Here is a 25,714-nt window from a genome sequence, read left to right as displayed (position 1 = left end):
TGTACTCTATTTTTGTTATTTATTCAATGTTATGCCAAGTTTTATCTCCCAGTATTGTTCCTTTGTACATCGCTGTGAAACACTTGTGGCGCCTTATCAATAAAATTATGATAATAATAAAATAGTCTATCCTGGATTCCGACTCTCGAAACATCCCGAAAGTCGTAATCCCGGGACATTTTTGTTTCTTCCGACTGTCAGAAAGTCTGCGGATCGGAATAAATGGACGTGAATTTTTAAAATTTCAGATCTGTTTTGCCAGAAACAGCCTCGTATTGTCAAAGTCTGGCGAGCGCAGCGGTACACGTCCTCCGACCTATTAATAAAGGTCGGAGGACCCCCACTATCCACGTTGGCATGGAGTTGATTTTATATAGTGTGGCGAGCGCAGCGGACTATATGTGAAGTAATCCGCGTGCGCTCGCCACGCTTTGGGCGCCATGCTAGGAAACAAGTACCCTAATGGGAAATCACAACTTGTTACCTATAGCTAATTTAATTGTTGTGTACTAGTCTAAAGGACACAATATGTGACTACTGTATAAGATACTTTTATAAATACATCCACATTGAACCTATATTTATAGGAATCTAAAGAATTATTTTTTAAGGAATTCCTGACTGGGAACCCAAGACTTAATTTAAAAAAAAATTCTTGATGCTAATTCAACCAAAAGGTGATTTACCTATGCAGATTGGAATAACAACATGATTAGTTTGATAGAAAACAAGAGCGGCTGCAGTTTTCATTCAGTCCATAGGCGATATAGTGTTCAATTTACAAATCCACCTCTCGTTGTAAAATAAACCATCCTCGGTCACCACCACGTTTATATGGTGGAATGTGATCCACCAATTTGTATATTAATTGTGCCAACGAGTGGCCACGTATTTTAAAGTGGCATGCCACTGGTTGGTCTACCTCCTTACCCATACACGTCATCCTGATAGCCGACCTATGTTGGGCGGCTCGTTCAGGAAAGCAACGTGTCGTTTTGCCCACGTAGGCCAATCCACATGGGCATTAAACGTCATATTTGCTCTGACAACCAAGAACATGCTTATATATACATGAAGAATTTTGCTCCTGAATGCGGGTGGGTAATATATGTGCCAGTCTCAAGATGGCTACATGTAGCACATCCTATACATCTATATGAGCCCGGTGCCTTCGACATAAAATTACTATGTGTATCTGGCTTCATTGTACTGACATCATTTTTAACTAGAATGTCTTTGATGGTTCTCATAGTGGGTGTATGGGGCCTGGTATTCTCCCAAATATACAGTCTCCCTGGTGCCCTCCAGCAAGCAATGGATAGTAACAGCGGCACTCAGAGGAGCGATTTCAAGGGTGCATTCAGTACACCTTTGCCCCAGTGTGACAGATTCTAAACAGAGCAGTGCATGACCGGTGGGCTTCCAACTGCCCCCACCCTGTGACACTGCTGCCTGCAGGTAGGACAGTTCCAAAATACCAGGACTGTCAATTTGAGAGGTATGTAGACCTACTGTAGGATCTGACAGTCTATGGCAATGGGGCACACATCGCTGAGTGATCTGTCACTGCCCAAATAGAGAACACACCAGCGATGACTAGGCTTATTCTGCATGCAGTATAAATCTAGTCAGGCCCCCCCCACACACACACACACACAGCTGTTTAATTTCTTGTGATCTAGTCAGATCGATCGGGAAAATAAATGGCCCTGCGTGTAGGCCCCAAAATGGTAAGACTTATCTTAACGTGTATTTCAGCATGACAGAAGTGCTAGTAAAACAAGCATGTGTAACATGTTTGCTTTGCGTGGGTACTACAGTTTCTTATATAGCGAAGCAGATTCTGTTGCACTTTACAATTGTAGACAGTGATAAAACAAACTGGGTAACAACAGACAGACTTGGAGGTAAGAGGGCCCTGGTGCAAGCTTACAATCTATAGGGTACCTGGACGCAGTTAGATAACACTTCATATTCACTTTTTCCATAATGTCAGATCATTTGCATTGACCATTATCAGTGTTACAAAACATTATATTACACAACACATGCTTATTTATTTCCTGCTTCTGTCGTATCAGTTTGGTCTTAGTGTCACTTTCACTTTCCTCTGAACAAGGCTGCAGTACAGGGAAACGTTTTATTACACTTTATGAACTTTGAACAGAAATGACCGCTTCTGGTATCGGGGATTCTGCAGTTCCTAGTTGTGAAAATGAAGTTTGAGCTGATTGTGGACATCCATGTAGTTGTTCAAGGATTTCAGCCTACGATAAAATAAATATTTCCTAAAAGCAGCAAATCATTACTGAACAGAAACTATCTGGCAGCCCTAAGTACTTTGAGTTTCGTTTTATCATCTGTGGATATGTCAGACAAGGGAAACTATTACACCACTGCTGGCCATAAGGTAAGTTACTGTTTGATTCTCTTTGGTTCCCTTCTATACTAGTAGGATAACTGGTTTCTGATTAAGTCACATTTTTCTGTTTCCAATATCAAACATAGATTGAAGTGTGCATTGCTTCAGTCAGCCACTTGTACAGTGCTGCAGAATATATTGGAACTTTTATAAATAATAATGACAAAGCTTTCAGGAAATGTACCATCATAAAGGAATGTATGAGTTTTCTTTGTTGGGCACCAAAAACGTTTTGTGGAAAGGAGAGCAAAATGTATGGTTATGCCACTGAGCTGGCTGTCTCTTGTTTGGGCAAGAACAATGCTGTGAATACTTTTAGCACAGACCTGTTATGTAGCCCATACACTTATGAGATATTGCATACAATCATTTGATTCTGACCACATCTGTTCGATAAATCGAATGACATGTTAGGGTCCATATGACGCGATGCGTGGGCCCGCAGGTTTAATGTGGTGCCGATAGATGGTATGAATTGATAATAATATCTATCGAATTGCAGGAGCAATCCCACGTGTGTTTTAACCACATGCGATAGCACAAATGCAATCCGCAGGTGGTGGTGGGGGGGCAGAGGGACCACTGGCGGCCTCCGTGTGAGTAGCGTAGCGGGGGTTAGCGGCGGTGGCAGAATAAAAAAAAAGAGAGAGTTCAAAGCACTGGGCAGCCCTCTGACAGAGAGAGCTCTCCCAGCCAATCAGCGGCCGTCTGAATGTGAGGGCCGTCCAGTGGTTTTAACAGTTTTTTTCAAAATTCTGCTGCCACCGCTGACCCCCACCCCATCACATCCGATCACATAATTGTATGGGCACCATCACACTGAACTTTAGAGATGATATTCTAAACTTGAAAGATACACAAAGCTTTTCACAGACGCCAAAGGGCATTAGCAATAAGATGTGGAAAATTAAGTGGAGGTAGATATTTTTAGAGATCTTAGTTGTATGTATTTGCAAAAATATGTTAAGTCTCCATTTCAATGGCAAAGCTTTTCTTATCCTAGGGATCCCTACACTGCATGATAACAGCACACACTCTGGGCCATGTAATAGTCTACTGTACGGCTACATGGTAATAGCATCTACATAAAGAGAGAGAGTTAGTCAGGCAGGGGGGACGATGGTGACGGGCAGCCTCCCTCTGTCTCTCATTGGGCTTGTCCTCTACAGCAGGAGCAATGGTAAAGGCCCTACACATACCTGCACTGCCACCCGCTGTCTTGCAGCTCGTGCCCACAGGTGGCAGTATGTACACCGGGGACACCGCATCACAATGGCATCATTGCCACGGATTCCAGCTGCTGCCCCGCTGGCGCATGCGCCCTTTAAGCGGACATCCAACGGCGGAGAGCGACAGCAAGGCGGGAGGCCGAGTAAGTACCATTCACACCAGCCTGTATCCGGGACTGGTTCCGGGAGCAACCCTGCTAGTTAGCAGGGTTGAAATCCTGGCAATTTTTCCCGGGAACCTTTCATACCAGCGCTAGTTGCAGGTTGTTCCTGGGGCCAACCTAGGAATTTAGGCTGGTGTGAAAGGGGTATAACACTGTGCATGCAGGCAGGACCAAAGTTTCCCTCATAAAGCCCTATGCCTAAGGGCATGAGTACCCACATTGTCTCGCACAATAATTCATATTATTCCCATATATAGAATATTCTCGTATTAACCCCTTAGTAGGATACAATTTAAGACAGGCTCTTGTTAAATAACCCCAATTATTAAATGACTTGAAATGGCTGTTTCCTTGTGATTTTTTGGTAAAATGGACTTGACAAATAGATCTATATAAGTATCTCTGTCTTGTACCCAAACATTCAAGGTATAATCATAATATACTGTATTATCCCATATATTTACAGGGAAGAGAGATGGAAACTGCTTCTGCAAAGTACACTGTTGCTGCAGGATTCCAGCATCCACCTCTTGTTCATTGTCAGTCACACTGTTCCTTTATTGAAGAAGTGATATGCAGAGTTCCTGGAAGTCTCAGTAAGTACGCCACTAAGTAACATAGAAATGCCCAGAATTCTACATTCAACCTCAGTAGCGACATAACAACCTAAGCAGGTAATCCTGAATCAGACCGGAAAAAAGTTGATCAAACTATATCTGCCTTATATCGTAGTCTTCTTCTTGTCTCGTGTGACCGTATGCACTGAAGGGATCTGGGCCAATAGGGGAATCCCTCTTATAGTCCCTACCCTACCCAGGGTAGAGCTTGGAGATGACTAGGCTCAACCCAAAACAATTGGGGGGGGGGGGGGGGGGGGGGGGATTTACTAAGATGTGTATTCTACTTCACATGTGATGTTGCTATGGGCAACCAATCAGAATTTACTTATTTTGCACCCTTTAGAACAGTGGTAGCCAACTCCAGCCCTCGAGAGCTACCAACAGTTTACATTTTCCAGACATCCTAGCTGCTGCACAGCTGCAATCATTACTCACTAACACATTTAAAAGATCCGCAGGTGGAGACTATTGCGTCACTTGTGATTCTGTGAGGAGATCTGGAAAACATTAACTTTTGGTAGCTCTCGAGGACTGGAGTTGGCTACCACTATCTACAAGATAGTAGACCGGATCGGATTGGTTGCCCATAACAACATCACATGTTAAGTAGAATACACATCTTAGCAAGATGAAAGGCAGTTGTCTTGAAGGTAAGATGTTTGTAGCTCAAACAGTTTTAAAAATATCCCTCTCATTTTGCTAGGGGGCTACATCATGCAGATGTTTGAGCAGTTCCATACTTTTTGATGTCACAAAAGGCATATACCCCCTCTCAGTTTGAGAACATCTCAGTGGCAGGATGTGATTCATGTGGGTCTACATACAAGGTATATCACACCCTAATTATGGATATCTGCGCATATGTATGGGCTGCAATGCGCATGCACGTGTGCTTCCATAGATGAAATCCTGCTACTTTTTTTTATTTGCAAGCTGTTGACAGAGGCGTCTGTGGGTGGTAACCGTCTGTTCTATAGGATTGCCAAGAAGAACGCTGGGAGTGTCAGGAAAAAAGCAGATGCGCCCAAGCAGTTTGGAGAAGGGTGTGTGAAATCTCTGGCTACTCTGAGCCCCCCATGACTGGTGACCAGTGGAAACCTCGTACAAATAATAACCCATACCTCCATGGGCAGGCACTACAGCATACATATGACATGGAGCGAGAGGATATATCATACATTAGTAGGCAGATTATTCATACGTGTTCGTAACAGGATGTAAAGGGCATTGGCTGCATACATTGAATCAGACATACCCGACGGCGCCAGTCGGGCATATGTGTATTAGTGTAAAACAGGAATGCTTATACTGTATAGAGAAAGTAAAGTTTTCCATATCGCATCAGGTAGAAATGTTAAAAAACAGATAAAATAAATATACTGTAGCGTCCACAACCCATAGCACACACAAACAAAAATAAATAAAAATACAAGTAGGTCCTTAGTGAAGGAACCAACCCTTAAACCCCAAGCAACCCACCCCCCTAACGACCAAAACAACCCTCCCTCAAAACCCCCCACCCTGTACTACCCAACCCCAACTGAGGTGTACCTGGAGCCCAGAACCTAACTGTACCCCCCACAACTAAATATACTACTGATTACCATTTATTACCACTCCCCCCCCCCCCTCTCCCTCCCCCCCTCACCAACAGAATATTATATCGGATGAATAATCAGGGCAAAAGAAGAAGGATCTTAAGCTAGGATAGAGGAAAGCCAGCACATACATAGGAGACATTTAAATTTACATATAATATCCACGGGTGTAGCAGTTATATGGTTCTTGCGGCAACAATGAGATAAAGACAGGATAGATATATATATATATATATATATATATATATATATATATATAACAATGTTCTATTGGAAAAGTAATAGAATAGAATAAAACATGAAGTGGGTACCCCAGGGTATTATATCGCAGGGTCTAGTCCGGCCAGTTCTCGGTGCCGTGGAATAATAGAGGACCCGTATCTCATCCCTTGGGGAATCGCAGGATTACCTCGAGAATAGTCAGTTAGCAAATTGAAGTACCGTAGAGTTGCCAACAGGAAAGGAATGAGAAATTTTTGGTGCGACATAGTCAGGTCAATACGGATTTTCATATGGTACCACATGCCCTCAAAGCCATCGGGATCCAACTTCGAGGATATCTCCAGGTTGTGGGTAAACGAAGGAGTCATAGGGGTTGCATATGCAGGATCTTGATGCAGAATTTCTTCAGCTACATGAGGATATTTTTCTGGGACATGAGAGATGGAATGGGTTAACTCCCGAACATCATCCAGTCTGCCAGCCAGTCTATCAGCCGAGGCAGATATAGCCTGGAGGATTTGTTGTAGATAGGCTTCCATAACTGCGCCAATAGTGTACGCAGCCAATTTATTAGTTTAACGGTGGACAAGTAGAGTCTTGGTATTTCACAGTATGGTGGTGGCTAGCACACCACCTAACATTGAAAGGATACTGACAGTAGCAGGGTATCTGACTGTAGTTGCTCCCAGGCAAAGGCAGATGGTGCGCAGTATATATTGTACTATCCCTGCAGGCTCCAGAAAGCATACACCCTTCGTACTTGCTGAGCCCAACTCAGGGACAGGTCTATGTAGTTACCGCCATCCAGGAGACAAGAAGGCGAGGCAGCGCCGTTCACTCCGTGCGGCCGATGGGCCCGCCTCCGTGAAGACAGTCACCGCTCTTTCCACTACTCCCCGGAGTGCTTCCAGGCACCCCTCTCCCGCCGAACCACCCGGGCAGAGGCAAACACGCTGCCGGATTTCGGAGACCGCAAGTCTGGGGACTCCTCCGTTCAGCCAAGGCAGCTGGGGGATCCAAAATGGCGCTCGCAGCTGGAGAGGAACCACGAGGCGCAACAGGCCGAGTCAGTCAGCCAGCACTCCCCGAGCAGAACAGGATAGTCACGGGCAGCCCAAGAGATCCAGGAGCAGCTCTGAAGACAGCTGGGGTGCAGACAAAGCTTCCGCAGGTCCGGGGACAGGATTTTATACAGGATAGTTGCGGAGCTCACAGTCCCCACACCCGCTCTCGGTGCCGGCCAAGCCACGCCCCCAATGTATTTATTTTGATACAGTTTATTATACTCTACAGTATGTGTGTGCATTACTTGTTCACAATAGACCCAGCACTAGAACTCATGTCGACCTTTTGACTGTCGACCTTCCCATTGTCAACCTAATGTTGTGTTGACCTTAGCCATGTCGACCTTTTTCATATGTCGACCTAAGCCATGTTGACCTTCAGTGGTTGACCTAGTGACCATATCCCCTTAGAATAAGTTGAATTTGGACCTAAATTGAATAAGGGAATTGCATGCCTATCAACAAAAAATGCTATATAGGAGCTAAGAGGGTCATTAAGAGATTTATCTGGTCGATAAATCGAATTATTGCATACATTTTTAAGGGGACATTCAACGCGATGCGCAGACACAACGTTGAATGTCGCATAGATAGATATTATGTGCTGCACGTAATATTTATCGAATTGCATGAGCAATCGCATGTGGTTTTTAAACATATGCGATTGCTCGAATGCAATCAGGAGCGGGGCTGGGTGGGGACCGGAGCTGACAGAGGAGCGGCGGGACCGGAGCGATGGCGGGGAGCGGGTACCTGAGCACTGCTGGCTGTGGAGCTGAAGACTGAAGCACTGGGGACCAGGAGAGGTGGAGCCTGTTAAGAAGTGCTTTTAGGCGGTGGGACTCGGCAGCGGCAGCAGATGACTTTAATACACTGGACGACCTCTGATTGGCTGAGCTCTCTCAGCCAATCAGTGGCCGCCTGAATGTGAGGCCGCTGATTGCGATGCTGCATTGCATCTGATCGCATAAGTGTGTGGGCACCATTATTGTTACGCTAGGGATGGGGGAGGGTTAGGTGTAGGAACTTAAGGTTAGACTGCAAGGGAGGGGGGAGGGTAGGGTTAGGCTGTGAGTGGGGAATTTCAGGATTAGGGTATGGAGGGGGGGGGGGTTAGTTTTGTTGAGTAGGGTGCATAAGCTAGGGTTAGGCACAGGGAGAGGGTAAGTATACTTACATGACCCCTGTCAGTATACCGGCTTTGGTATTTTGACTGCTGGTATTCTGTCCGCCGGTCATTCATATGTATCTCTTCAGTGGTGTTTGACTGTCAGCTGACACGGCTGACAAAAATGACTGCATATACTATTAGAAAACACGATTCTGACAAAATCTCATTCCTTGCAATTTTCTCTTTTTGATTCAGAAAAAATCCTGTGTACGATCGATCTTTGGGCCTGATTCAGAGCCCATAGTAGAAGTGCGAAAATCGCTATTCGACTGCAAACACATGAGATCACGTTTTCTGTCCTAACCAAGGGTTCTGACAACTCGCTGCATTTTGTGTGAGTGGGCCAGGCAGTGCAGCTGCTGCGACCCCAAACATGGCCGGCATGCACCTGGCTTTGCAGCCAGGGGGCTGCCGGTTATGTGTGATCACTTTGCTGTGTAGCGTAGCACTTGCATACCTCCCAACTGTCACGATTTTAGAGGGACAGTCCCGATTTTCGGGTACTGTCCCGCTGTCCCACCCGCGGCAGGCATTGTCCCGCTGCGGGGGGTGACAGTTGGGAGACCCCCCAATCTAGTAGAATAGACGCTGTGCGCATGCGCACAGCGTCTATTCTCGTATGAAAATGAGGTCGCGGCTAATTAGCATAAGCCGTGCCATCATTTGCATACGCCCCGCCCCCTTTTGCGCGAGTGTCCCTATTTCCTCCGGCCACAAGTTGGGAGGTATGCACTTGCACACTTTTGCACATCACGGAAGGGACCTTGCTAGTGTAGCAACTTGGTCTGAATCAGGCCTATTATCGTGGTAAACATGGGTCCAATACGATACTTAGTAAATTTACCTCTTAGTCTGTGAAACTCATTGCACATGCATAAACCAGTCCTGAATGAAACTCTGGGGCAGATGTATGAAGCAGTGATAAGGGAGGAGAAGTGATAAGTGTCTGAGTAATATTAACCTCAATAACATTAATTTCCAGCCCTTTCCAGACAATTTTGACCACTTACAGCTCACTATGTTGTTTTCATTCAATTTAGGCCTGCAGCAAGCTGACTGGTTATTAATACACAGAACTTCTGACAGTACCAGTATGGTGTGTTGAGGTGCCGTACACACAAACAATAAAGAAGAGCAAACAATTTATTGTTTTATTTAAAGCTGACTGACAGCCTGCCTGTGTACTACTGTACCCCACTACACTGACTGACAGCCTACCTAACACACGACCAGTACAATAACTACAATATAACTAAGTATATAAATAATCCAGCACAAACCCCAGCACACAACCCCTCTGCAGTCTGCACAGCACAAACCCCTCTGCTCTGCACTGCCACAAAGCCCTCTGCACTGCACAACACCCCTCTGCAGTCTGCACAGCACAAACCCCTCTGCTCTGCCACAAAGCCCTCTACACTGCACAACACCCCTCTGAGTCTGCACAACACAAACCCCTCTGAAGTCTCCACTGCACAAGCACAACACCACTCTGACTGCACTGCACAGCACCCTCTGCACAACACCCCTCTGTCTGCACTGCACTGCACCCCTCTGCACTTACTGCACTGCACCCCTCTGCACAACACCCCTCTGCACACTAATGACAACACCCCTCTAGCCTGCCCAGACCCCACTGCAGAGCTGTGCGCAGCTGGAAGCATGACTGTGAAATGGCGCTGTATTCTTGGGACGCCAAGCTTTTATAGACTCATAGATCCCCACGTTTGGCCGCGCTAAGTACCAGGCACTGTATCACTTCTCCCTTATCACTGCTTCATACATCTCCCCAGAGTAGCATATGAGAAATGTATAAACAAACTCCTGTCTGCGACAATACTTAATAGAATGGACTGTCTCGGAATATGCTTTTATATACATATGAAAATAAACTATTTGAAATATGGTGTAAGTTCTCAACAATGTAAGTCTAGTTTTTTTTTAATACCCCAAAATCTTATACTTGTATGTAAGTTACCAGACACAATCTGTTCCTCCTATGTAATCTCTTTATACCTGAATAGTTTTATTATGAATGACTTTACACAATTCACCTTTATTATACTGTGTGTTTCAGGAATTCATCCATCTCTATGGAGCAAGGATGATGTAATTAATTGGCTGCGCTGGGCAGAGGAAGAATACTCACTCCAGAGAACAGATGACAGCAAGTTTGTAATGAATGGGAGAGCCTTGTGCATTCTTACCAAAGATGACTTTAAAGTCCGTTCACAAAGTTCAGGTAGCGTAACACTTTGCAGTGGGTGGTCACTGGGCCTCACGTATTTTCATGCAGATGTGCTGCAGCCAGAGTGTCATTTCTTTTAAATCAAATGCATTCATTATTTTCTGACTACTTTGATGCTGGGTGACTACAAATATGTCGTCTTCTTAGGTTACCAAATCAAGTGCCTGTATTACCAATCTTTTCAAATCAGTTCATAAACTGCAAATACAGTATAGAAGTATAAATGAACATGAATCATAGAATATCAAAGAACCAAGATAGAATAAGCATGCAGCAATACTATGCACTCCAAGGGCTAGCGATTACAGTAATTAACCTACCATACATTCCTGATTAAGGTCCAATGAGCAAGTAAGGATTCAGATTAAGGGCCAGATGTATCAAGCTTCAAAGAGTGATAAAATGGAGAGTTATAAACAGCCAACCAGTCAGCTCCTATCTGCCATGTTACAGGCTGGTTTTGAAAAATGACAGGTAGGAGCTGATTGACTGGTTGTTTATCACTCTCTACTTTATATCTTTATGAAACTTGATTTTTATTTTTAATAACAAAAGTGGGAAGGTGTCCCAATCCATTTTAGTTACTAGTCACCCATGCAGTCTATAATCAAGTATATAATCACCAGTCTTCTGATAATATAGATTGACCATTTCTCTTGTCTATTATTTCCCTACTGCATCTTAGAAAGTGATAGACAAAGGGCCAGATTCTCTAAGCTTCAAAAGTGAAAAAATGGAGAGTGATAAACAGCCAGCCAATCAGCTCTTACCTGCCATGTCACATGCTGTGTTTGAAAAATGTCAGGCAGGAGCTGATTGGCTGGCTGTATATCACTCTCCATTTTATCACTTTTGAAGCTTAGAGAATCTGGCCCGATATCTGGTTGCTATGAGCAACAGCACCTATTTAAATTTGTAGAAGCTTTAGTGTGATAATGCCCTGCTGTATTACCAGCTGTTTCCATTCAGAGAATGCTGACCATACTTTGATCTCATCAGGGGTTTGCAGGTTTTTGTACACATAACTATGAGGGTGTGAACAAAAATTAGCAATTCCAGAGCTATGGAATATAGGGCCCAATTCAGGTTGGCTCGGAATGAGGTAATTTGGGCCCGTTCCGATGTTTGGGGGTCTGTGTATGCACAAGCGCATATTTGCGCATGTGAAGACACCGGCAACGAATGGCTTTGGGGAGTTACACACTCGCCGGGCTGTTTGTTGTGGGGAGGGAGGGTTTGGGATGGACGGTGGTGGGAACGGAGCTAGCCCTATGGGCTTTCCCAAGACCATGCAGGTGGGTCACAGAATGTCATCTACCTGCTCCGTCTTCGAATGATTTCTCCTGCAACAAATGCATGCGAGGGGATATGTTCTCGTTACACATCTCTGGGCATTTGGACGGGAGGTGTCTCTGGTGCTCATTAAGCTGCGATGTTTGCAGCTCACCGAGCCAACATGTATCGGGCCCATAATGCACTTAAAATTCCGTCATTATTGCATTTTTGCACCTGTATTCAATCAGTTGTGTCTAAGTAACCCATAAACATCTACATCTGCACCAGCAGTAACCCTAAGTACAAGAAATCCAACTGAAAGCAGAATGATCTCTGCATATGCTCCTCCTGCAATGTCATATCCTGCAATGTCATCAGCATGCCCTCAGCAAATGTATCCTACATGCATTCACCCCACTGCCACCCAGTAATACCACTCGTTTGGACGTGGAGATCTGACTGAGGTCAGCACGGCTCTGACTTGCCCGTAATTGCAGTAAGCGCTATAGGGGGGCACGGACGCATGCACAGTTATCTTAAAATTGGGAGTTCCATGCACAGGCAGAATTGTGTGAAACTCTCAATGAGGCTCTCAGTGTATTCGCAAATGAAGGCTTTTACCTTTGTAAGAACACAGCATGCGGTACTGTATATAGCACAAGTATTTTACACATTGTAATCTGTCATTTTTTTTTTATATAACAGGTGATGTTTTGTATGAATTGCTACAATGCATAAAGAACCATAGACAAGGGTTAACGATGAATCCTTTCTTAAGTCAATTAACAAGAAAAGGTGATCTGCAACCTCTGGTCTTCATGAACACAAGTGAGATGTTGATGACATAACTTGTAAAATATACTAATATATTTTATATAAATATATATATATATATATATATATATATATATATATCTACAGTATATACATCTTTATCTCTTTATCTGTCTCCTCTAAAGGCCCCCATACACTGGCCCTGATTTCCTAGTTGTCCTAAGGACAAGTCGGACCAGTTTGCCCAGAGCCCCCCAGGAGGCTCACATGCAATCTGGCACTTGATGTGCCATTTTTACATGCAATAAATCGCATGTGATTTATTGCATATAGTTCTCCCAGGAGCTACTGCGGTGACTAGGGGAGGGCAATGGGGGAGAGCTGCGGGGGGGGGGGGGGGGTTGGGGGGAGGGCAATGGGGTCTGTATATGCTGCGGCTTAGTAGCTATGACTAGGCTTGGGTGCAACTATTTTGCCGCAATGCATGCATACTCTAGCAGGCATATGCATCTTAGTCGCACCCGTGGCCATTAAGTTTACATTATACAGAAAAAACCACAGCTCAGCGTAATGAGTTGCAGATGCGACTAGGCACACTTGGAGTGCCCGCGTGGCTGTATTGAAGCCACACTGCGCGTACAGTAAGTATATGTCATATTAAGAAGATATACTGTAGGGCCAGATGCACTTATCTTCAAAAGTGATCAAATGGAGTCTGATCAACAACCAACCAATCAGCTCTTCCCTGATAATTTTCAAACACAGTCTGTGACATGACAGGTAGGAGCTGATTGGCTGGCTGTGTTTATCACTCTTCATTTTAGTACTTTTGAAGATAATTGCATCTGGCCCATAGTGTGGGCGCTCCACAATGTAGCTACCTTGTTAATGGAGCAGCTGTCACAGAATGCAGGGGGTAGTCACTCCCCCAGACACAAATCACAAAAGTGACAGTGCTGATGATACCCCAGATGTATGTTTCAGTAAAGAACATATTTATGAATTCTTTTTTTTTTTTTTTTTATTAATCATGTGCATGTACTAAATAATAATATAACATACACATGGACGTAATAGTCACCCTTTGGATCAGTGCAGGATAGTATATGTGGTAACACCCAGAGTCCGTTCCTAGTATACCCTGGTGGTATACTGTCCCTCAGATAAGAAATGGTTTTGCTGTTAGTGTCCCAGGTACCTCAATAATATTGTTTATTGAAACATACATCTGGTGTATCATCAACGCTGTCAGAACCCTCCACTTTTTCTATACATTGAACGTAAATGCTTAAAGTGTAAATGCATGAATGATGCACTTAGGAGGAATGTACAGTATAATATGGTTTGTTTTAAACGATTTTGGGCCCATTTACTTTACATTTTTGCAGCTAACATATTTAGTACCCTCACATGTGAGACGGAGGGCCCACAGCAGGACTCTCCCATCCCTGCTGTGATCCCTCCTGCTCCGCCAGGGGGTATGCAATGCTGCCCGATGTATCAATATACATACAGTGGTTGCCTATGTGCTACGGACTGCATTGTTGACAGGGCAGTGTGAGCGGTCAGAACTGGCCGCACGCTGACCGGCGAAGCAGACCTCAGGTACAGGCTCCTTTCGGGGGCCCCTTTCTCTGCATCTTCAGGGACAAACATTCAGAATAAAGGATCCCATATTGCAATGCAGTAAATGCCACCGAGATCGCAATGCATTTGTGATCCTATATTTAATGGGCCACTTTGACATTTGGAAACCGATATTTCTCCCCTCCAGGGGTGATTTAATTAAGCCTGTTTTTAGTCCTAGATATGTGAAAGAGGAAATGCATTTAAAATCAAAGTTACATTAACATTCCGAAGAGACCATTTTGTTTCAAATCAGATTGTGCTTAGGAAAACACACAGACACACACACATATATATATATATACAGTTTATATTTATATATTACACACAAACAAAGAGAGCGGGCGCTTCTTCATAGTGCAGATAACATATAAAAAGTTTTTGAATCACATAAAATACACACTCAGGTATTGAATGATTTTACCAAGACTGGTGGCTCTAAATACGCAGATGAAACGCATAATCAGTCGATACACGGCGGAACCCTCTGACGAAGTCCGTGTGATGAAATGCGTAGGGGTGTGGCTCAGCGGCGGTCAAACAAGCCGGAGTCTCGGAGAGTGTAACCACTCCACCACAGTCAGATGCCGTGTACTGAAGTAGTTTGCAGATTTTGGCGCTGCCTGCCTGAAGTCTATTATGGGTAAATTAAATGGATGTACATGAAGATATAGAAAGGTGCATAAAGAATTTATTAATAAAAATAAGTGCATGTAAACAAACTCGATTGTACTGGCAAATATACGTATGTGTTTATGCTCCAAATGGCATATCTTAGTCCATATATTACAAATGTTGTAAGGGGATATTGTGGTGAGAGGGGCTGGCGTCCCGTCCCCTCTCAGTGCACAATTCCCTCTCAGCACTCACGGTTTTGGGGTAAAGTTTCTCATACAGGTCCCACGTAGCTAGAGGTCCCACGATGCCACTCTTGTAATTGAGTGGGGTGTCTCCGAGCATGTGCTTATACCTCAGAGACACCCCACTCAATTACAAGAGTGGCATCGTGGGACCTCTAGCTACGTGGGACCTGTATGAGAAACTTTACCCCAAAACCGTGAGTGCTGAGAGGGAATTGTGCACTGAGAGGGGACGGGACGCCAGCCCCTCTCACCACAATATCCCCTTACAACATTTGTAATATATGGACTAAGATATGCCATTTGGAGCATAAACACATACGTATATTTGCCAGTACAATCGAGTTTGTTTACATGCACTTATTTTTATTAATAAATTCTTTATGCACCTTTCTATATCTTCATGTACATCCATTTAATTTACCCATAATAGACTTCAGGCAGGCAGCGCCAAAATCTGCAAACTACTTCTGTATATCCAGGGGGCTGGGGAATCCCCCTTCTTTTGGCAGCGCCTCAAAACATAGGTGAGCGCAATAACCATCCTCTGACCTATACAGATGCCGTGTACTGACCGGTTATGCTTTTCATCTGCGGCATTTGCAGCCGTCCATCTTGGTAAAGTCATTCAATACCTGAGTGTGTATTTTATGTGATTAAAAAACCTTTTTATATGTTATCTGCACTATGAAGCGCCTGCTCTCTTTGTTTGTGCAGAATCTTTACCTGCTGGATTCAGGTGCCTTTGGGCGGAGAACGGAGCAGCCGTTCTCCGCCGTTCTCGGATTACACCTAAGTGCTTTCTACACTAAGCTCAGTGAAAACAGCTGACTGGTATTTGGGTCTTGTAGTCCCACGAACACTTGTGCTTTAATTCCTCCCTATGAAGTTTTGCTCAATCTATCTCTTGTAAATATATATATATATATATATATATATATATACACACTCTAGTAAGGCAGCTAATTGTACATGATTGCCTCTGTGAGAGAGAGAAAGAGATACTGGGTGAGATTTAATGGGTTGAGAGATTCAGAAAATGAGAGATTTGGTGAGAAATCTTCAGGTTTTTTAAAAGCGGTAATCACTTCAAAATCAAACTGGTTTTGCAGGGTAAAAGATTGCTGCTTTAAAAAAAACTGGAGATTTCTTGCCAAATCTCTCAAAAAAGGGTTTACTGGTAGTAATGCAGATAATATACAAGGGTACAAATATGCATAATAACAGTGATTACAGACAATGGTAACGGTACTTGTGTATTTTGGCGGCGCCCATCGCATCGCATACCATAACGCATACGATGGTATGCGATGCGACGCGATATCGTACGATAGTGCAATTTTGAAATTGTATGCCATTGTACATGGCATACAATGCCATACGATGCGATGCGATGCGATTAAACATTGTATAAGCACCCTAATGGGTGCTTATACAATGTTAAGCACCCAAATGGGTGCTTACAATGTTAAATGCACCCCCACGCCACCCCCCCACTATAAACGTGAACCCGAAGCGTGGCGAGCGGCGGCGGTACGCGTCCTACGACCTTTTCATACCCCCACTATCCACGTCGGCGTGGAGTTGAGAATAGAATAGTGTGGTGAGCGCAGCGAGCCACCGAGCCCGAAGCGTGGCGAGCGCAGCGGATACCTGTGAAGCCCGCGAAGGGACGCGTTTACCTGTGAAGGTATCCGCTGCGCTCGCCACGCTTCGGGCTCGGTGGCTCGCTGCGCTCGCCACACTATTCTATTCTCAACTCCACGCCGACGTGGATAGTGGGGGTATGAAAAGGTCGTAGGACGCGTACCGCCGCCCCTCGCGGGCTCGCTGCGCTCGCCACGCTTCGGGTTCACGTTTATAGTGGGGGGGTGGCGTGGGGGTGCATTTAACATTGTAAGCACCCATTTGGGTGCTCAAAAGCACCCTTTAGGGTGCTTATACGATTTTTGGTCGTATAGGGGGTCAAAATCGCATCGCATGCCAGCTGAGGGAAGGTCAGCACGGGAACGGGAGGAGGTGAGTAGCCAGGGTCCGTCGGCAAGGATTCGCGACGGGGGAGATGCACACCAGCCTAACTCCCGCTCGCGACCTCTGCCAGACGCTCCATGCCCCTGACCGCGGCCTCCGACTAACAAGGTAGACGGCGCACAGCCAGACACCGGACTTAGTCAATCCGGCTCGGGAGAAGGAAGCACACGGAGCGCCCAGACCTAGGCAGCCACTTCCCCCACACCCCAGCTACCTCCTAGCACCCCGCGCCCACCAACGACCTCTGAGCAGAAGCCGGGTACCAGCAAACACCCGTCACTGACGAAACGCAACCCATCAAGTTCCAAGACCATCGCACAGACAAGCGGGACGCCGCACCTGTGCACACCGCCATCCCACCCCAAAAAAAAACCTCCACACACCACCCTCCGCACACCCCCATTGTTCCACCCCGGACCCCGCATCCAGTTCAACCTCTGGGGACCCACCGGACTGGGACATTCCCCTTCCCCCCCCCATGTTTTGTTACCATTGTCTGTAATTTATCCTATCACTGTTATTATGCATATTTGTACCCTTGTATATTACCTGCATTACTACCAGTAAACCCTTTTTTGAAACACCAAAACTTGCCTACTATTTATACTGCCGCACCCAGCACCGAAGGGGACAAGCGCTACACTTAATCTACCCTGCATTACGTACCCCTAATTGGACCAGTCAACCAATAAGTGAAGCAGCTAACCCCGACCACCGGGTACAGTGCGCAGGGACCCAAAAACCTAACGCTTACCAAATCTCTCACTTTCTGAATCTCTCATCCTATTAAATCTTACCCGTAGTTTCACTTGCTGCCAGTGTGTCTGTGACACACAGACACTAGACCTATATTATATATAGTATATTTATATATTAACATGTTGCTTTATAATCGTTCACAACAGAATATATCAAATGCCACAAAAAGGTTTCCACACCAACTTCTACAGGCATGAATAACCATCAGGATTCACCTCTCAATCTTTCTCAACGCCTATACCAAACCCAAGCGGATTCTGCAAAGGCTGTAGAAGGAAAAATAAAAGGTACTGTAAATCTCAAAACTGAAAACCCTGCCAACATTATGGGTGTGAAAATTGGAACTACTGTACATCAGGTCAGGGGGTATTCAAGTCAAAACATGTAAAGTATTTTAATGAGACACAATTTGTACTTTCTTTTTTGCAGAACAGTGGCATTCTAGGACCTACTGTAGGTACATCCTAAGCTATCTAATACATGCTTTACACAAATGTGCCACATTTTGGAAACAGTCCCTGATTCTTGTAAATAATTTCAACTATAAATGATAGTGTACAATACAGCATTTTAAGATTAATGGCCTAATTCAGAGGTGATAGCAAAAGCCAAATCTTTCTCTAATAGACAAAACCATGTGCAGTGCAGGTGGGGCAGATGTAACATGTACAGAGAGTTAGATTTGGGTAAAGTGTGTTGAAACTGAAGTCTAAATTGCAGTATAAAAATAAAGCAGCCAATATTTACCCTGCATAGAAACAAAATAACTCACCCAACTCTAACTTTCTGAACACATGTTACATCTGCCCCACCTGTAGTGCAACATGGTTTGCCCATCTGAGACAGATTTTGCATTGCGATCAACTCTGAATCAGGCCCTACGTTCAGCGAAATGAAAGTGAGTGCTAGGAGGTTGGACATTTCCACATTTGAACAGTGAGTGTGATTCTGATTGGAAGCTGTTAGCATCTCTGAATGGTCCTTGCACACAGCAGCGACTCTAAGATAAGCTAATGGAGCAGAAGGCATGTGGTGTAAATAGATACCTCCTGTATGCATGTGTGATCCGTGGCTGTGTCTGACGATGCAGCATCGGTCAGTATGAGGGACCATTGTCCATCTGAGTACCCCTAAGGTTATGTAGACCAGCCGATACAGCTCTGTAAACAAAGGCTGGAAACTCGGCAGACCCTGGCATCACCACTCCCATGAAATAGGTTAGAACACTGTCTGGCACTACCCACTCCCTGTCCCAAAAAGGCAAGGCAAGCTTGATCACAGGACTCATTCTGAACATGCACAGAACGGGTCCTACGCATGTGCAGATCCCCCGCCATCGGGTTTAGGTACTAATGTGACCCTTCTAGAAGCATTGATGCTCAAAGTAAGCATTTGGAAATGATCTCTTGTACTTAGTACATAGCCATCTCAACAGGCCAGCAGCACTGTATAATTTGCCTACTTGTTATAGTTATATACTGGCTAACAGGTAATATTTAACTCTTTAACTCCGTTTCAGATAATGTATATTTTATAATGATTAGGGAGATATTCTGTAATAATAGTTATTCATTCAGATTGCAGACTTCTGTGGGACTATTTGTACAAACTGCTTGCGGATAAACGCTATGAACACTACATTAAGTGGGAAGACAAAGAGTTAAAAATCTTCAGAGTGGTGGATCCAAACAAACTTGCTGCTCTTTGGGGAAATCATAAGGTATTATTCCTGTGACTGATTATATCGGTATATATGTTTATTAATGGAGAAACCTAGGCACGCTTTCAAAGTGTGAGTTGAAGTTATGCATTATGCAGTATATTCCCCGACTTGTGTGCTTCATTATGTTGTGAATTTTCATGACTTTGGCATGGGGGACACAATCAGCTGTTAAGGAAGTAGCATTGAATCTGAGTTATGACTGAGGTGAGTATCGTGCTGATGCACATCCCACAATAATTAGAATAAGCTCTGCTATTTCATATTGAGTGATAATTGAGGTTCTTGGTATATTTATTGGCAAATAAATATTAGCCCACCAACCAGCATCTAGATGACCTCCTCAGGTGGGGACCTAATACTAAGTTTGAATCCGGGACAGGGGACCCCCAAAAAGCCAGCAGCACACTATTGACAAACTAAAGTGTTAGTGAATTAATAAGAAAGAAGCAAAGGCTAGGGGCTTAGAGGCGTGACACAGGTGAAAAGTATAATTTAGTAAAGTATAAAGTTTAATATTAGTAAAAAAAAATGTGACTATAAATATTATAATGTGCCACACCAATTCAAGGGAAGATGCGCCCCAAATTCACCTCTAAAACTGACAAATTGTAAATAAATACGGCCTATAAATACTAGAGACCAAACTATTTAAAACCATTCAGGACCAAGTGAGCAGATTGCTACTGCAAGTTGAAGGAGTCTTACCTACAAGTGTACTATATACTCCATTTTAGTTTCTCCCTACTGCCATAGAGTGACTGGCTTTTGATGGCTTTTTTGCATCCCGTGCCCCCCGGATTTAAGCTTAGTTTTAGGGACCCACCAGACGGGGTCACTTAGATGTTGGTTGTTGGGCTAGTATTTCTTGGCCAATACATGTACCAAGAACCTTTGATATTGCTCAATTTTATGTAGCATAGCTTATTATAATTAAAGTAGAGTGTGTATCTTTCTTTATAAAACTATAAGTCTCAGCATGATAGCGCCTCTTGTGTGCATAATTAGGGTGCACAGTCCCAGATCCCTTTCCCCTATGTCAGTGGTTGTTAGCATGTGACGCATATTTTACTTTATACTGTAATGAAATGAACAGCACATTGCAAGTGCTTATATGTTACCAATACAAGTGGAAACCGTTTTTCTCTCCTTTCTGTTTGGGTTTCACTTCTGTCCTGATGTAGCCCTGGTCAGAGTCCTGAGGTGTGTCAGCAGTTTCATTCAATGGGGAAAATTTATTAAGCCTGGTAAAGTGATAAAGCGGTGAAAAAATAGAAAGTGATAATGCAACAGCCAATCAACTCCTAACAGTCATTTTTCAAACACAGCTGATTGGCTAGTGCGTTATCACCTTCCACTTTAGCTTCACTTTATCACCACTTTACCAGGCTTAATTCATCTGCCCCATTGTGTCTCATTACCGAGCTTTATAGTAATGCGGACGGAATGCCAGCAGTTAGAATACCGATGCTGGCATCCCAACTAGTGGCAAGAATACTGCGCCCTGTCAGGATTCCCTGCATCTTTTAGGTAGCGTTGGTATTCTGACCACCATTGGTCCCCTCGCATGGTTTGCTGCGCTCACTATGCTAGTAATTTACGCCAAATCAGATTAATTTTTGTGTCTAAAACAGCCCACACATCTAAAGATTATCATTCCAACCAGCCAACTTGATGGCTGTTTAGAACCAAAATCTGGTAATGTATGAGAGCAAATGACAATTAACCATTTTTCCTAAGTACTGTAAAATGGCCGAAAATAGTTTTTATACAATTTTGTTGAATCCATTTGATATAACCAACTTGTCTGCGCATCTGTTTTCAACCATTTTTCAACATTTGGAAGCAAGTTACCATATATACTCGAGTATAAGCTTACTTTTTCAGAACATTTTTTATGCTGGAAAAAGCCCCCCTCGGCTTATACTCGAGTGAGGGTCCCACTTGAGTCAATACGTTTTCCTAGTTTTTTGTTGTAAAATTAGGTGCCTCGGCTTATATTCGGGTTGACTTATACTCGAGTATATACGGTATTTGCTTCCATACAGTACATTTCTTATACCAGACTTTCTTTTCAACCAGCCAACTATATAGATGGCTATAAAAGATAATATTTAGTTTTGTTGCGTTTAAGTCAGGAAATAGGCACAATGTGATCTACCTTTGCTTTATTTGTTCAGTGGTTGGGGGAAAATTGTAGTGATTGGTACTTACATGATTCATTTGTTTCCATACAGAATCGTCCAAACATGACTTATGAGAAGATGTCAAGAGCCCTGAGACAGTATTACAAAATAAATATTTTAAAAAAAGAATCTGGACAAAAGCTAACATTTCGGTAATACACCTAATATTCATAATTCTTGTAAATCTTGAACATTTGGCAGTGTCTTTGTTGAAAGTTAAAGAAGTGCTATTTTCCTAAATAGTTTCTGCTTTCATTACAGAGAGCGTGCTCAGCAACTTAAATGAGGTATAAACATACATTTGTAATATCGGGTTTATTTGCGCTCTAAAATAGACTGATTAATTTATGCTAATGGTAAAGGCGGCTTTGCACTTTATCACAACCATGGTTTCAAGCAAATTATATTATGATATGATACAGTATACCATTCAGTGCTTGCCAGAACAATGGGCATGTCTATCAGCAGATAGAGGGGGGGGGGGGGGGGTGTGACGGTGCGATTGTACGATTTGTGTTGAATCTCGCCATGGTACAACACCCACCACCACCACCTCGCAATGCCAGTAATGTCAGCATTGTGTGATGTGGGCGGGGTCGAGATAATGCAAATGATGTGCCCTAATATACAGTAGGTATTTAGATTTGGCTGCTATAAGCACTAAACTATCAGGATATTCATAACATGAATACGCAGCTGAGAAATGTGCAGCAACTGTGTGATACTAGCATTTAATTTCAGAGTAGAAATTCTAAAGGAATGTTTCTGCCATCTTGTTGAATGCAACTCATTAAAGATTGAAGCTAATCTGGGTAAAAGGGGGTGTAAAATGTGTGTAAAAATATGAGTGCTAGATGTTGCTGCAACCAGTTTGGTAGTCTTCTTCTCTCTTTTCTCACTGTACTGATTGCCAGAGAGTGGCTAACAATACACATAGGGCGGTATTCAATGAGGCTGATTCGCCAGGTTTTTATGGCGATTTTGTGCTGTAAGGCGAATTTCTGACTAAAACGGTGAATCACCCTATTCAATGACCAGATGGTGAATACATTTCAAGGTTTTTTTTGCCATGATTCACCGAGTAGCAATCGCTATCTTTTTATGGTGAAGTGGAAGGTGAACTTTTAAAATAAAGTGTTTTGTTTTTTACAATTGGTGTAAAAAAATCTGGAATTTTATTCTGAGGAGGGGCATGCTATTTTTATTCATGTGATGTAAGCACATGAATATATATTTAATTTAAAAAAATATGTATTTTTTTTTTTTACACAGACCAGCCAGCAGGGGGCTGGAGCCGAGCCGCTCATTAGATTCATATATTCACTTCACCCGATCATTACATATTCATGATCGGGTGTAGTGAATATACCCGGTCCCCTGCTGGCACCCCCGGGGGGCAGCCTGTGCTGCCTGGCTCCCGGGGAGCCCACCTCCCCCCCACAAATGTTCTGGGGCAGGCAGGGAGACTTCCATCTCCCTGCCTGCCACCGTCCTCAGGCTCCCTGCGGCGTTCGCCGCAGGAGCTCATATTCGCCGGTCAGGGGCAGCGAGCCCCTGACTCGTTAAATACTGGAGCCGGCGAGGCTCCGGAACGCGGCGACCAGTGGCGAATGTGCAGCGAATCCTAAACAGGATTCGCTGCATGTCGCCGGTATTCACATTGAATACCGCCCATAGTAATGATGTGCCCCACTGTTTGCAAATCAACAATATTTTGGTGCACATCTATTCTTTTTTTTTTCTAAAGTGCATTATTAATATGTACTTTCTTAGCTGTAACAATACAAAGATATACAGTTAGTATTTTCATCATGTATATATTGTTTTCATTTCCAGCATCTTTTCAACCATGTTCTTTTAGGTTTCTGAAATCACCAAGAGAGAAATTAACATCAGAGATTCAACTGGACTGTGACACGTATAATTCGAACATAGACATAATAGCTATTTCGCCCTGAGATGTTTGGAATGGGAGATTATTTATGTCTTGTGATTTTTGAATGTGAATAAATAATGCAATTTTTTGCTGTTCGGAAAAAAAAAAACACGTACAGTTGCAGCATCTGTTACATTGACTAATAATAGTTAACCTGAGCAATCCAAAGTCTAAAGACATTTACTGTATAAGGTCATGGAAGCAATATCATTCATTTGGAAGCCATGGTGATTATCTTACAGATGTGTCTGATGCTCTAATTATGTCCTCAAAGAATTCTTAAGGTTTCTTTTCAATGCAATAATCAGTTCGTGATGCTGTAGACTTAGTGGCTCAAGTTCTGTTAAAGTATTTACCCAGATCACCTAACAGGTTCCATTTGGACTATGAAGAACTATCGAAGGCAGGACTCAGATATCTTATTTTCATAGAAACTTTAGGATACAGCCATCGGAGTGAGTCTACTTACTGTACAGATAGGCCTTTTACAAATTTATGTTACCCGGATAACTGACCTTATCGTTTTTATATTTTTGGACCTTTTCATACTTCACCATCCACGTAAAGTGTACCGAGCACTGGTGCGAAGCAAGGGGAGCGAATTAAGCCATTTGAGGGGACACCCTACACTAGTTTGGGGACCACGTGCTCCGGTGTTGACATTTAAACAGTATTAACCTTTTCCAAGTTGACTTTCTGCTTGTGTCAACTTTCTGTAAAGGCCCATCTTGTGCATGTCGACCTTCTGGTGTCGACCTAGACATGGTCTGAGATCTATACTACACCGTAATGTATTAATTTTTACATAGTTCTAATATACAGTAGGTATTTAGCACTAAACTATCAGGAGATTCATAGCATGAATATGCAGCTGAGAAATGTGCAGTTTCTAAAGGAATGTTTCTGCCAGTCATTAAATATTGACGCTAATCTGGGTAAAAGGGGATGTAAAATGTGTGTAAAAATATATTCATGTTTTTTAAATAAATAATGAGTGCTAGATGTTGCTGCAACCCGTTTGGTAGTCTTCTTCTCTCTTTTCTACTGCTTGGCAGAGAGTGGCTAACAATGCACATAGTAAATAAAGATTTTGGTACTTGTTTCCTAGCACGGTGCCCACGATTCCATCGTACGGCAACTCATTGCATTGCAATTCGATTTTTAATTGTACAAGCACACAGATGGGTGCTTACAATGTGATTCCATTATTTAGTGCCACCCCCAGTGTCAACGCCACCCCCACTATCAACGCCAACCCGAAGCGGGACGAGCGCAGCGGTACGCGTTCTCTGACCTTTTCATACCCCCACTATCCACGGTGGCGTGGAGTTGATTTTAGATAGTGTGGCAAGCCCCGTGAGGGGACACGGATTACTTTACATGTATTCCGCGTCCCCTCGCGGGGCTTGTATTATGCGTCCCCTCGCAGGGCTCACCACTCTTCAGGCTCGCCACTCTTCGGGCTCGGTGGCTCGCTACGCTCGCCACACTATCTAAAATCAACTCCACACCGACGTGGATAGTGGGAGTATGAAAAGGTTGGAGGACGCGTACCGCTGCGCTCGCCACACTTCAGAATGGCGTGGATACTGGGGGTTACATCTCACTCATTGTAAGCACCCATCACATCTCATGGCATGGGTGCTTGTACAATAAAATATAGCATCACATGCCATTAGCTGGCATGCGATCATATGCGATATTTCATTGTACAAGCACTCCTGTGCATTTAACATGGAGATCGCATCGCACAGAACTAAAAACGGTACGCAATGCCATGCGATGGGCACCGTGCTAGGAAACAAGTAC

General features: G+C 43.8%; 1 protein-coding gene across 3 annotated transcripts; it reads left to right on the top strand.

Moving 5' to 3' along the window:
- Positions 1 to 1,094: 1,094 nt before the first annotated feature.
- LOC146059982 (transcription factor ETV7-like) lies at positions 1,095 to 24,890 on the top strand. 3 transcript variants are annotated; one of them, XM_083172727.1, is made up of 8 exons: positions 1,095 to 2,410; positions 4,282 to 4,411; positions 10,568 to 10,732; positions 12,719 to 12,808; positions 18,210 to 18,350; positions 19,641 to 19,783; positions 22,021 to 22,121; positions 23,831 to 24,890. In XM_083172727.1, exons 1-8 carry the CDS (start codon positions 2,369 to 2,371, stop codon positions 23,925 to 23,927), a joined length of 909 nt encoding a protein of 302 aa, XP_083028853.1. In that variant the 5' UTR covers positions 1,095 to 2,368; the 3' UTR covers positions 23,928 to 24,890. The 3 variants fall into 3 exon arrangements, with proteins under 3 accessions (XP_083028853.1, XP_083028854.1, XP_083028852.1); XM_083172726.1 differs by having other exon boundaries at positions 1,097 to 2,410; positions 12,719 to 12,841; positions 23,831 to 24,889; XM_083172728.1 differs by lacking the exon at positions 12,719 to 12,808.
- The last annotated feature ends 824 nt before the right edge of the window (positions 24,891 to 25,714 follow it).

The sequence above is a fragment of the Crinia signifera genome, chromosome 2 (assembly GCF_055691185.1).
Source record: "Crinia signifera chromosome 2, ASM5569118v1, whole genome shotgun sequence".
Lineage (NCBI taxonomy): Eukaryota > Metazoa > Chordata > Amphibia > Anura > Myobatrachidae > Crinia > Crinia signifera.
Note: the sequence above shows the minus strand (reverse complement) of the source record. Positions and strands in the feature narration are given on the sequence as shown.

Bases quoted from the DNA above. Each gene is read 5' to 3' on its own strand.
- LOC146059982 (XM_083172726.1), top strand. From the start codon at position 2,369: ATGTCAGACAAGGGAAACTATTACACCACTGCTGGCCATAAG. The intron at 12,842-18,209 runs GTGAGATGTTGA...CGTTCACAACAG, and splicing joins TCTGGTCTTCATGAACACAA to AATATATCAAATGCCACAAA. The intron at 19,784-22,020 runs GTATTATTCCTG...GTTTCCATACAG, and splicing joins CTCTTTGGGGAAATCATAAG to AATCGTCCAAACATGACTTA.